Source organism: Podarcis liolepis, assembly GCF_965112155.1.
Source record: "Podarcis liolepis genome assembly, chromosome: 3".
NCBI classification, from domain to species: domain Eukaryota; kingdom Metazoa; phylum Chordata; class Lepidosauria; order Squamata; family Lacertidae; genus Podarcis; species Podarcis liolepis.
This window is the reverse complement of record NC_139557.1, coordinates 58,653,232-58,666,694: the sequence shown is the minus strand read 5'-3', so window position 1 is coordinate 58,666,694 and position 13,463 is coordinate 58,653,232. Positions and strand designations below refer to the sequence as shown.

Genomic DNA, 13,463 nt, shown 5'->3' with positions numbered 1-13,463 from the left:
TAGTTTCTGTATCCACTGTTAGCATCTTTTCTTCAGAAAGAATAGGAACAAATGGTTATGGATATGGAGGAATATGGAAGAACAATATACTATTAATTATGTTTTATCTACTTTTAGAACAAATGAGTGAGGAATAAGATTTTCTTTTTTGGGGGGTGGGAAGCTCTGCTGATGATCCAACGCCATGTTGATCATGCCAGGCAACTTGGCTTTAAGCCAGTTTAGTGTCACATAGAGGAGACTGTGTGGGTTTTCGTCACTTGAGGCAAAACAAAACCATACATTCGCACATCATGTTTGCACCAAGAACCAGTCTGCTCCACCAGACCCTTCCATACACCCAGCTCTCCTTCGCCTGGCATCTTTCCCAGGACTATTCTAAACAAGCAGTTCGCCCTGCTGCTGCAACAGAAACAAGCAGCTTACTTTCCCCTGCGCTCCCTGAATGACTGCTGTTTATCTAGAGAATACTGACACATAGTGGAAAGGCCAGGAACTGGACGGACTGGGTGGAGGAGTTGCTCCTGGCTCCTTCTCTTCTTGGATCTGGCGTTTCAGCCTTTGAATGTTGAAAATATCGTGAGTGGAGGGGAAAGGAAGGGCAGCGAGGAGAAGGAGAAATAATTTATAAGTACCTCCAATAAAACACGGCCAAAGTATGCAAAACATTTTGGAAATGCCAGCCGCAGAGGAGGAAACATTTTTAAATGTAATGAAAGCAAAATTTAGTACTGTTTAATTATTTTTCCATGGAATATTTCCATGTATAGCAACGCTGCTAACCACAGAATTCAGTAGTATTTACTTACTATTACTAGCCGGAGTCTTTATGGACCGATTTCAAAGTGGAACAAAATCACTGGCATCCCTTTCCCTCAGACAAACTATTCCAAGCATCACCTTTACCAACGTTTTTACAAAGAGAAGGCCTGCAAGGCACAGGCAGTTCCACTTATTAGGAAGTGGTCTAGAAAGTGTCCAAGTCAGCGTAGGCATTAGAAAAATGGTTACTGTTTGAGAAATGGACTGACATCAGGCCCAAAAGGGACTGGTAAATCATCATCTAGTCTAGACTCTTGCCTAATACAAACCACATTTATCAAGCTATTGTGGTACTACGTGCAGCTAAACTAAAGCACATATTAGAGGGGGCGAGGGAAAGACATCCAGGATTGAAGTAAATAGCAGTTTTGGTTTGGGTTTGTGTATCATCTCGGACTGAATTAAAATGGAAGTAATTCTTCATTTTATGTGCATTTCTTTAAAAACATGAGTTTTATGTTTTTGCGCCTATGCTGGACTAATATATAAAGGGTGAGGGACTCTGCTTCTACAGATGCACAAAAATATATTTCAAAAATAAAATTATCCTTTTGAAAACATTTTTTTCAAGCAGGTAGGGTGGTGGGAGAGGGGACAGAGAATATTTTTTATTACCAGTAACAGGACAGGTACCAGTTCACATGTGCCTAAGATGGCTACATAACCACAGTCCAAGAAAAGCAGTAGAATAATCAGCTTTGGGATAAATGGCATACTTCTACTAGAAGTATGTAATGATAGATAATGTAGTTTCTCTCAATAGACAGACTGGAGTGTGCATGTGTGTCCCTGCAGGATCTGACTAAGAAATGTGCATTCAGTTGTATGCAATACACATTTGTCTCAAGGCAGATTTAGACCTGAGCTGGGCTGAATATTCATAATCACTCAAAACAGGAGTTTTTTTGGGGGGGGAGTATACATTGTGAAGAATTAGAAAACTGGCAGAACAACTGGGACTGAGAAGCAGGCATCTGTAGAACTGAACAGCATTTAAGAGAAGGAAACCTTCATTGGTACTGAAATGCAGTCACATCTCTGCTCATAAAGTTTTATTTAGATTCATCTGTTTTTCCATTGTTTTATTTAGACTCATCTATTTTTTCTGTTGTGGCATATCTGCTTAGCTTAGCTGGCACTCACCTATGCATCTGTACAGGTGTATGGGTAAATAAAAGATAGATAAGGTGAGTGGGTAAATTTTATATACACACACAAACACACACTGCCCAAAAAATTTTGTCTATGGACATAAGTAGCCTCAGTATAAAGATATTCAGGTATATCAATGCCTTGGCTTAGAATTTCTTCAGATGGTTTGCTTTCTATTTGTCATCATCTGAGGGATTCGGTTTAAAACAAAAACAGGCTTCCAGCATAAAACACAATGCTACATTCCTGAAACATGAGATGAACAACCTTTAATTTGCACAAGCTTTCATTCGCAGGAACATGAAATGGATGGTGCACCATCATTATGGACAATGTCTCTTTTTGCTTTTAAGCCAACACAAAAGGCTAAGTAAGATGTTTAAACATTTAAAGAAATCTCCTGGTGGTCTCTCCTATTCTTTCTGTCTCCCCTTCATTTCTACTGATTACATGGATTGCATGCTGTGTTCTTCAACCTCTACTTACTGTTGGCTTGGGGTATAAGGCTCCCTCTTAGCAGAACCCTTTCAAAACTCTTAAGGTCAGATTGCGGAAAAATCTCAGCTGCTGGACTTGGATCCTCTGAGCTAGTAACCATTTATAATTAATATTAATGAATGGCAGATGACAGCTGTTTATTGCTTAAGTAGAAATGCGCATTGCAAAACCAGAAGGATTTAGTTTAAACTCCAAGGAATTGACTTCATTAGTGGGACAGATGACCGGAGAAGGGAGAAATTGCCAGTGTGGGATCCAAGTGCTGGAATACCAAAATCTGCACAATGCAGTGCAATCCAGAAAAGGTGCTCTGCTTGTTCTTTATTATGAGTTCATCATACAGGGCACTGTTTGAAGAATTTACCAAAGTATTCCAAGGTTTAGCTTTATTACATTTATATATTGCTGTCCACTGTGAAAAGTTCTGGCGTGATTTACAATAATAAAAATACATAAACATATTAAAAACATCAAATCACTGATGCAGCGCATATGCCTGAGAAAACAAGAATGCATTTGGCTAAGGTCGAAACAATGAGAAAGTTGGCACCAGACTGGCCTCCTTGGCGCCATAGACAGGAACGTACAACAGAAAAGGCCCGTTCTACTGACTTACCCATGCACTGAAGAATTCAAACTTTTGCCAAAGCATCTACAGTAATGGTAGTTTTTAATACTCAAATGTTACCCCTGCTTTGCAGATGTGGTACACACACACAGTCAAAGCAGTGATAGAAAATACAGCATTGGAATTTAGGTCTCTTGGCTTTCCAGTCCAATGCCTGAATGACTGATTTATTACATTTGTTGATGGCATTTGTATCCTGCCTTCCTTCAAGAAACTCAAGATGGTGGACACTGTCCTCCCACCACGGCCACCCAATTTTATCTTTATAGCAACCCTCTAAGGTAGGTCATGCTAAAAGATAGTGAATAGTCCAGTATTACCCATTGCGCTTCATTGCTGAGTAGGGTTTTGAACTGGGGCTCCCTAGTCTAACCACTGCACTACAAAGCTCTGGTTCAATCAATCCCTTATTAACTACCCTTCAACTGAACTTGGTTCCAGTTCTGATAAAATGTTCCAGTCTCAAGAACAGACTGGCATACCAGTCAATCTGCAGTGATCATACCAATGAATCCCTCTTTGCCTGAACCTTTGGATTCTCCTACCCTGCCTCTCAGCATCTCCAACCAAAGAGTTGCCAAAGATCAGCCCAACTGCAGTTGAGTCCTCTTTTCATCAAATTAACCCTCAAGACCACAAACCATCAGGGGGTTGTGAATGAATTATTTATTACGATCACAGGCCAATATTATCAGACACGCAAATAAATCATACGGGGGCTTGTCATATTGCCTGTGTGACTAATTGGCCCCAGTAGTGGCTTAAAAAACACACCACACACTAGTTTTTACATCCAAATCCTCAACCACTAATGTCCTGTCCCCTCTGCCACCCAAAATAAAGCATTTTCAGATACATTTACAGATGCATTTGTGGAATGGTTGTTTTCATGTGGGAGCTGTGATTTTTTTCTCTGGGCATTAGTGTGAGAAGAACCAATTCAGGTTCTTGACTAATGGTACTAGTGGAAAGAACAAAACAATTGTCTTGTTAGGTCAAGTCATAATGCTAGTCTGGCATTCTGTCTCCAGCAATGGCTAGCCAGGCTGTGTAGGAAGCTTACTAGTAGGACTTAATAAAGGTGTTGCTTGTCCCTAACATTTGTAATCCAGGGCATACTTCCTGTGAACACAAAGATTTCACTTTAGATACCATAGCTAATAGCCATTGATCATTTTATCCTTTGTGAATCTTCTTCTTCTTCTTCTTCTTCTTCTTCTTCTTCTTCTTCTTCTTCTTCAAAAAGGCTATATAAAGTCCAGTCATACATTATGGTGTGATTTCTGCTTCCATAACACCACAGCAGTTACATCTGAAACTGGCAACTGTGTGATCCAGAGATCTCATGGAAGGCATTCTTCCAGGGGGTCTGTCCCTCAGAAGAGTAAGGGTACCTAACCCTCTCCCACCCAGGACACCCAGCAACTGGGATTCAGAGACACACTGCTTCTCCTGCTCCAGACCCCCTATAGCTGTAATGATTAACATCCAATGACAGCCCTATCATCCTATGAATTTTTAACCCTCCTTCAAAACCATCTAAGTTGGTTGGCAGCATTACATATTGTGCCAAGGAATCACATAGTTTATGCTTTATGAATAAGTGCTTTAAAAAACAACAACAAACCTGTCCTAAATAGCTAATCACCAAGTGATGAACTTCCCAGCCCATAATATGCTACACAAGCAGAGCGACTTGGGATCAAATGCACTATTAAAATACAAAAATGTTAGAGAGTCATTGTGATGTTTTGGGGCTCTTGTAAGAGCACGACTGGATAACAAACTGGTAAACATATTGTTAAAAACCCCACAGCGGCATCTATTGAATAAAATGAAGATGCAGCCTCTGTCTCCACATGAATGAATCAGAGCATTAATCCTTCACATTTTCCCTGTCTCTTTATAAACAGTTGGCTGATAATTTCAGTTTCTGTAAAAGCTATGGCACTACAAACAACCATAAATTCACTGCTCATTCTTTTGGGGGATTTGGAAAAGAAGAAACTTGCTACATTCTTGCAAAAGTGAAACTGGATAGAACCTACATGTAGATGTTTGTAGTTTGCATTTATATTCCCATCAGAGGAAACAACCTTAATTCACAGTATCATGATTTTGATTGCTAAGGGCTGCTGGCAAAGTGCAGAGTGAAATCAATATAGAACATGGATCTCATTTACATGGTTTTGCTGATGTTTAAAACCAACTTCAGTTTAAGGAGCAGTAGAAAGGGGGTATACTGTGCAGGAGATTCACACAGTTGCCAGGTTTATGAATGGAACAAATGAACAGCAGCTAGTGAGAAAATTGATGAAGCATAAATAGTTAAGTGCCACTTCACATATTACAGACAACTGTGGAATAGAGGGCCATAGTGATGGCTGCTTCTCTGCACAAGATTTTAGCTCAGAAAGGATGCAACCTATTCCCTTTTTCAGTTCTGCTTTCACTCCAGGAGCTAAGGTGGAAACTCCACTCCAATACACAGGATCAAACTCATTATGTTTGAGAAATGCCAAAAAAGTATACTGACTTTTTCTCTGGTAACCAGAACAAATCTATGTAGGTTACACCACACCTTACCTTAACCATGATACCTGGCTGCCCTTTTATTTCTGAAACTCAACATCTAAATGTTCCTGCCACCAATGCTTTGTATTCAGTTCAGCATATGCTGTCTCATTCCATCACTACACGGCAGCATTTGGTGGTCTACTACCTTTTGAAGCCTAAGCACAAACTGAATAATAATGTGAATTAATTCCACTATATTGAGTCCTGCAACAAATCCCATTAATGTCCCCAGTGATTCTCTCTGCTAGCATTTTTGGTGTCAGCCGTAGCAACCAATCGCTTCAAAGCAGTTTCGCTAAATAAGACCTACAGTTTATATACAGCTAAAGGGTAGTGATGGTTGGGGAGATTCAGAGCCCATTCAAACAGGAAAAAACCCTCTTCTTCACATCAGAGATGCCCAGATCTGCATGTGTTAATGGACTCAAGGAAGTGTGGCAATTGCTTGGAGTTCTGCAATTTGATTTGATTTGATTACAGCCCCCTTCACAAGATAAAGGGGCTACAGGGTTGCACCTTTTAGGCCCATTCCTGGTGTCACCTGGCTTCTTCTGACCGCTCTCTGATGCTGTCCATAGCTGGGGAAAGTTCAGAAGGAGGTACACCTGTCAAGTGCATGCAGGCTACCCCTGTGGGTTGGAACCCTGACTATTCAGGGCTACAGTGTATGAAGACAGCTTGCACATCTTCAGCAGACTTCCATCCTTCAGACTCCCCACCCCCACCCCCGTGCATGAACAGCATGGCGTCAAAGCCAGAAAGGGATGAACCACTACAGGAAGGGGAGCATTCATTTATTTTTCAGCTTTATTGTTTCATTCATCTCATAGTGACATTCTGTTGGCAGGTAATACAGTATGAAATTGAGTCAATAAATGCTCCTGGACAGAGAAATGGAAGCTTTCAGAAATTACTCTTCCCACATATCACCATACATTTAAAGCACATAGCCTCCCCCCACAAGGAATTCTGGGAGCTGTAGTTTACGCCTAACAGAACTGAAATTTCTGTCGCCCTTCAAGAACGACAGTTCTCAGGATTCTTCGGGGGAAGATGTGCTTTAAACATATGGTATGGCTGTCAGTGCTTATGTGGGCTAATGCTATTCAAACCTGATCTAAAAGGGTGCATTCAGTTCCCTACGCTGGTTTTGCTCCCATATTTGGTATCAGGAAGTAGTTTAGAAAATATTTAACTCTCTCCGCCCCTTCTTCCTTGTAGCATATGTTTGGCCTGAGTCGGATGGAACCATCTGTTCTACAAGTCTCTTGCTATGTTGCAGTCCATTTGCTTCTGTTCTCTGCTTGTGATATATGGTATTCCACGTTATGTGCTAAGTGGTGGAGAGGAGAACGCAACAGGACAAATGGCAAATGGTGCGTGGATTGATTCTCTCTTGAAGCAAGGTCATTGGACTTTACAATCATCTAGCCCTGATTTTGGGAACTAAGGAAATAAATGGCCAATAGCATAAGAAAAGTGTTGCACGAATTTCAAATAGTGCACGATGTATTTACACATTGGTTTATTTCAGTTATTTTTAAGTGCGAGTTCAAAGAGAAGCAGTATCATTGTTCATTACAAATTGGTTGGATTGCAAATCCTTTTAACATGAAATCAAATTATTCCTTTGGGTGCTCTCTCCCACTGTAATATTGTTCTAGAATGAGTTCAGATTATCTGCCAGGATAGAAGCATCTGTCTCTTATCATGTATAACTTTTCCTGATTATTTCTCGAAGGGCAGACTAAACATGCAGTTCTGACATAATACAGCATCAGATCTGTGTTTCTGGTTTGCTCAAATGCCTCCACTAGCTGAACTAAAATCTCAAAAAGAAAAGGAAAAAAGAAAAAAGCAATAGCGGCGACCTCAAGCAAATCTAATGGGAGAGGATAGAGTGCTGGAAGACCAATAACAAACATTACACTCACCTTATGTGGAAGTGTTGCTGCTGAATGCATACCTGTAGCCATAACCTTCTTCAGAACAATTCAAACTGTGTACCACCTGTTCAGTTCCTGTCCTAAGTGGTGGGAATTACTACAAAACTTGGTTGGTTGTTCTCTTCATGGTACGTCTGAAACAAGATGGTCAGATCATGTTGAATGTGTAAAGTCATTTGCAGCTCGCTTGCCTATCATTAAATTAGCACTGGAAGACTTCCTAGGACTAAATTTGACAGCCCAAACGAGAAATGAATTCCATGGAGATTTAATATGTGACATCTTTTGCTTGTGTGTTACTGCCAGTCATGTGGCACAAAATATTAGCTGGCATTGATATATGCAACAAAGTCATCCAAGATAAGAGATGCCACACTGGATATTGAAGTAGCAAACATAGAAACTCTCTTCACAGAGCTGACAAAACTTCAAAACAACTGGAAATGCCTGTGGAATGAAGCCAAACTGGTTACATCAAGCTTAAATACAGAAATAAAACTCTCCCATAGATGTGATGGAGTCACAAGAGGGCAAGGCTGCATAACCACAGCACACCTACTGCTAACATGGAAGAAATGAATGGCATAGATGATATTCCAGAAGAGGCCTACTTCAGAAAGTGTGTGTTTTACATTTTGGTAGCAGGATTAACTGTCCGCTTCAATGCTTTTAAGCACTTGGCAGAAAATTTTGATTTCTTATAGAAAGATTTCACCATGTCCAAAAGTGATGTGGAGAGGAAAGCCTTATCTTTATCAGAACAATATCCTGCTGACCTTAATGGTGAAGATTTTGGAAAGGAAATGTAACATTTACCCTCAGTATATAAAGCAAATTTTGTAAATACACAGTTAAAGCCATTAGATCTGTTGAACTCGTTAACAGACTACAAAGTACCGATTTTCAAATGTTTGTGTTAGCTTAAGAATACTATTAACAATAGTAAGCAACAGTAGCTTCTGGAGGGAGGTCATTTAGCAAACTTCAGCTAATTAAAAATTATTTAAGGTCCACAGTGTCTCAGGAACATCTTGTGGATTTGGCCAGGTTAAGTATTGAATCAAACATTGCCAGAGCAAGTAATTTTCATGCTGTCATTCAAATTTTTTCACAATAAGGCCAGGAAATATCTTTTTAAAAAGTAAATATTAAGTTTATCTGCCCTTTTAAAAACAAAATGAATACTTCTGCATTGCAATATAAAATGATGTTCTGATGTGAATTCTTTCTCCTTACCTGCATTGCAGCATAAACAAAGTTATTCAAATCAAATTTGCTTTCTTATCTCTGATCTTCTTTTATTTTATTTATACTTGTCTAAATTTATTGTAGAAGGAGTGTACTAGCATAAGGCCTTAAATGAAGAAAATTGACAGAGCACCTCTCTCCACTCCTTTCTCCTCTTCCATACCCCTTTTGACCTTACAGGCTGCAGCTCATGGCCTAAAACTGTAGTGGATAAAAACAGAACGACTAAGAGGCCATGTATGCTTCATAAATTGTGTTTGTGCAAATAATCTGGCTGCAAGGATGCTTTGCCATAAGGTGGACCAACGGGATAGCCTGTTGCTGCTCAAACCTCTCTCTTTAAATGATACGGCTGTGTGCTTGAGCCCAAGGGAAGAGTGGAAGTGTGTGGCTGCTGACAGACAGCATGATGTAGTGCTTGGACTAGGACCAAGGGAGGCCTGAGTTCAAATCCCCATTTGGCCATGAAACTCGCCTGGGTGACCTTGGGCCAGACTCTCACTCGCTCAGCCTAACCTAAAAATGTCATTAGTAATAATAACTTGGAAGCCACATGTTCTAATGCCAGTATTCATTCTGCTTCCCGTGCCAGCGGGACTGTGCTAGTAGATAATTTCATCCCAGCCTATAACCAGGGTAAAGCTTCTTTGAGGTTGGGGGCAGGCCCATTTACTCTCTTCCTTTAGAAATGGCACAAGTTGTTGAGTACCTGAAATACTGGGGGATCGTGCTGTTCCTTGAATGAATTAAAAAAAGGCTGGCAAATGAAAATGCAATCACTTTCTTGCTGGATGGGAGCCTTGGGAGAAGGGGTCCTTAAAATTATGTTTTTGGCAGACATCTGTGGAGTTCAGTCTGAGTGTATTTGAAAGCTGGCCCTTCTCCAAAAAATTGGTCATGCTTCTTGGAAATGAGAAAGGAGCTAGGAATTTACGTAACGTTGCATTAATGGACTATAGGTGACTTGAAGTTGACCCAGGAGTAAACAAGAATTGCATCAGTGGTTTTGGAGACACTGGCTCTTCCAGAGCATTTTCCCAATCGGGGATTGTTAATTGGAGTTATATATCTGTATGCTTTCCTTTTTAAGCCATATTGAATTGATTTATGGAAAGAGGCAACAACAAAAGCACTGCTAGCTGGGTGCACCTTAACGAAGCTTTCCCCACATAGCCTTGCACTATTGTCATTGTCCTCCTACCATGGTGGACTTGCAGGCCAGTAATTCCAGGTGGGACAAGCTCATGGAGCTTTAAATTATACACCTTTCACTTTATTGGGTCCCCTACCGCCTTTGCATTCCATGCATAATTCAGTGTGCAAGGTAATAATAATAATAATAATAATAATAATAATAATAATAATAATTTATTATTTGTACCCTGCCCATCTGGCTGGGTTTCCCCAGCCACTCTGGGCGGCTTCCATAGAAACCAAAAATACACTATACACAGGTTCAGCAGGTGAAAGAGTAGACTTCATTTGTACAAACATTCAGCACATTCTTGCAATTGTTAATAAGAATCTGCATCTCTGGTTCACAGTTTTTGATCACAATTCCCACTCTTGTTTCTTTCTGTGGGTTAAGCAGTAATACCACAGCACATTGGACTGGGAGTAATTCCCATTGAAGTCAATGGGACCTACTTCTGAAAAGTCAAATACAGGGTTGCACTGTTAGTTGTTTTATATTGACATTTCTGCAGCTGAATACCACAGCTGACTGTGTGAGTGATATCTTCCTGTATCCTCTCAGTGTGGTAAACCAGATTTATTCACAGAGCACCAGTGTAGTTGAAAGAAAAAGAACATATATAATGTATACACCCAGGATAATAGTGCTCTTCACTCTCCTTCCTGTTTTAACCCCTGACTTCTGCACAAGAGGATGAGTTTTTTTTCTTTTCACATTGGAAAGAATCCTATTCTCTCTGAGCAGACTGCAAAAGATGGGTTCAGAAAGCTCAATGGTGCCCCTTAGTGGATTTTTATTGCTACTTCACCTAAACCAATGCAATTTGTGACATTCAGAACCACAGGAATTGTTCGTTATCCACCTTAATTGTTGCATTACAAATAATACTTCCAATACTGAAATCCAACTTAGTTTCATTTACATATTTCTTTCCCCACATATTTGTAGATGCAGGTGTCTCAAACCTACAAATGGGCACACACTTTTGAAATCCAGTTGCCACCAGCTGATTTATATTTCTTCCTAGCAGAATATATACAAATACTTTATGGAAAATATATTGCTATAGGACATTACTAATGGTTAAAACGTATGCAGCAAAGCCATTTTGAATTCTAGCACATTGCCATTTATTATGTCTAATTTATTTTTACTGATATGGCGGCTGCAGGCTATAGAATAACTCCTATTGGAGAGCAACTGGAGCAATCCTAGAAGGAATTTTTTACAAGAATGATCACCAAAATGTCTATGAAGTGTGAAATACTGAAAAAAGAAATGGGTGCATTTTGTGTATTGGAGTAACGTGTCATGATTAAGCCAAGCGTTTGAAGTGGTGTGTGCTTCCAGTTACTGTTCACATTTGTAGAAATGCAGAGTTAAAGGGTGGGGGAAGGAATAAGAACAACCTCTGAAGAAAAGTGAATATACGTTTTAAAGAATGGTCTTGTTGCTTTTTGCTGTAGGAAGAAGAAGCAGAGAGGAAAGAAGAAAAAAGCCAAAGACAGAAGAAAGCAAGGAAAACAGGCAGGAAAACAGTGGCCGAGAATCTAGAAGACAAAACCGAGAACGGGACAACAAAAGTAAAACACAGTTGAAGAAAAGAAGAGCACAGGATAAACAGCAGAAACCAGTAGCCACCAGCACTGTACACTAAATCGCCTTTACACCACTGTTTAAGACTTTTGCTGCTGCTATTTCCACCGGTTCTCTGAGGCTGGTGCTCCCCAATTAAGCCACAAATGGACAATATTTCCAGTTATTCTTAAATCTTAAATGACATTCCAAATAATTCCTATTATATTCTTCATGCAGTCATAGTTTATTCAAGAGACTGACATGAGCCAAGATTCTTTTTAAGTAAAAGAAAAACCCTTTAAATGGGATACTTTCAAACTGTTATATTATATGCTTCCATGCATCTCTAAGAGGCAATTTAAAAGTTTTGTATATAATTATCAATATGGTATAAGGTATAGCAATATATTGAATGACATCTGCGGGGGGAAAGTCTTTTTCCTTTGTAAAATATTTTTTCAATCTATTGTTTATGAAGCAAGAGATATCTAAGTAAAATATACAGTATCCCTTTGTGCATAATTATATATGCTACATAAGAGTCTGGAGAAAGAGGAAATCTGTTAAGAGGTGTTGGGAATCTAAGCTTTGATGCTGCACATTCTTATCAGAACTCAGCTACCTGGTGGTTCCCTGGTTTTCATCCCAGACTCACGTGAGAAACTCCCTGCTGAACAGTTTCAGGGCTCTGAAAGCCAAGGGGGTAAAGCAGGGGAGGAAGAAGCCACATTAAACACACCAGAGACTCTTTTTCTGAAGAACAAGCAATAGCGCTTAGCTATACAGCGCTCCTATCTGCAGGACAGCACAATAGTTTCTGGTCTAAACCATGATTATACAAGGTGTGCCGTTCTATCCTTCTTCTTTTGTAACTCTGTGTAACTTAAATCAGCATTTCAAACCTTCCAGTGACTGACAAATCATATTTGTAGGAAAGCAAACGAACGAACAAAACACGGAGCGAATAAAGAACAGAGAAGACAGACCACGTAAATATAATGTCATTTTGCACTGTTGATTTCTTTGCCCTTTCATTTTTTTAAAAAAATTAAACACTATCACACAATCTGCTTTGTAAACAGAGAAAAAGATGTTCTTTAGAAATGTGCTATCTAATAAACTAAGGCCACTTTACTGAATCATGTATATTTGTGAGTGGAATACATGAGAATTAATTAGAAAAAGAATACTTCCAGACAAAGGTCTTTAGGGGTGACAAGCATCCTTATTCAAGATAGATTGTGAACTAACCAGCTGTTTGGGGAGATGTGCAGGGGGAAGTTGCTAGCAGCACAAGACAACTTTCAAACCAGCCCTGTAGCTGTGCCTTCAACAGGCTCCTGATCTGTAGCAATTAGCAGGCAAAGCTTTTGACAGCATGGAGGTTAATGTCGCTACCTGCTAATTCCTGCAGATCAAATTGCTTTTAAAGGCATAGCTAGAGGTGCAGTTCATAAGTGGGCAACTCTAAAACAAACTAAGAGTCCAATCCTTCCTGTACACAGTCTGGTGTAACGGTGGTGTTTGCACAGTACAGTTTACATTACAGCGGTACCTCTGGTTACGAACTTAATTCATTCCGGAGGTCCGTTCTTAACCTGAAACCATTCTTAACCTGAGGGGCGCTTTCGCTAATGGGGTCTCCCGCTGTCGCTGCGCCGCTGGAGCACGATTTCTGTTCTCATCCTGAAGCAAAGTTCTTAATGCAAGGTACTACTTCGGGTTAGCGGAGTCTGTAACCTGAAGTGTTTGTAACTCGAGGTGTTTGTATCCCGAGGTATCAATTACTGTATACACAAAAACAAGCAGCACAGGAGAA

General features: G+C 39.9%; 1 protein-coding gene across 1 annotated transcript in view; it reads left to right on the top strand.

Annotated features, from left to right (window-relative positions):
• RSPO3 (R-spondin 3) overlaps window positions 1-12,783 on the top strand; it is a 57,216-nt gene extending 44,433 nt beyond the window's left edge. Inside the window, exon 5 of the mRNA XM_083497972.1 lies at window positions 11,533-12,783. Within this exon, the coding sequence (XP_083354098.1) occupies window positions 11,533-11,723 (191 nt within the window). The 3' untranslated portion in view covers window positions 11,724-12,783. The remainder of the gene's footprint in view (window positions 1-11,532) is intronic.
• Window positions 12,784-13,463: the final 680 nt, after the last annotated feature.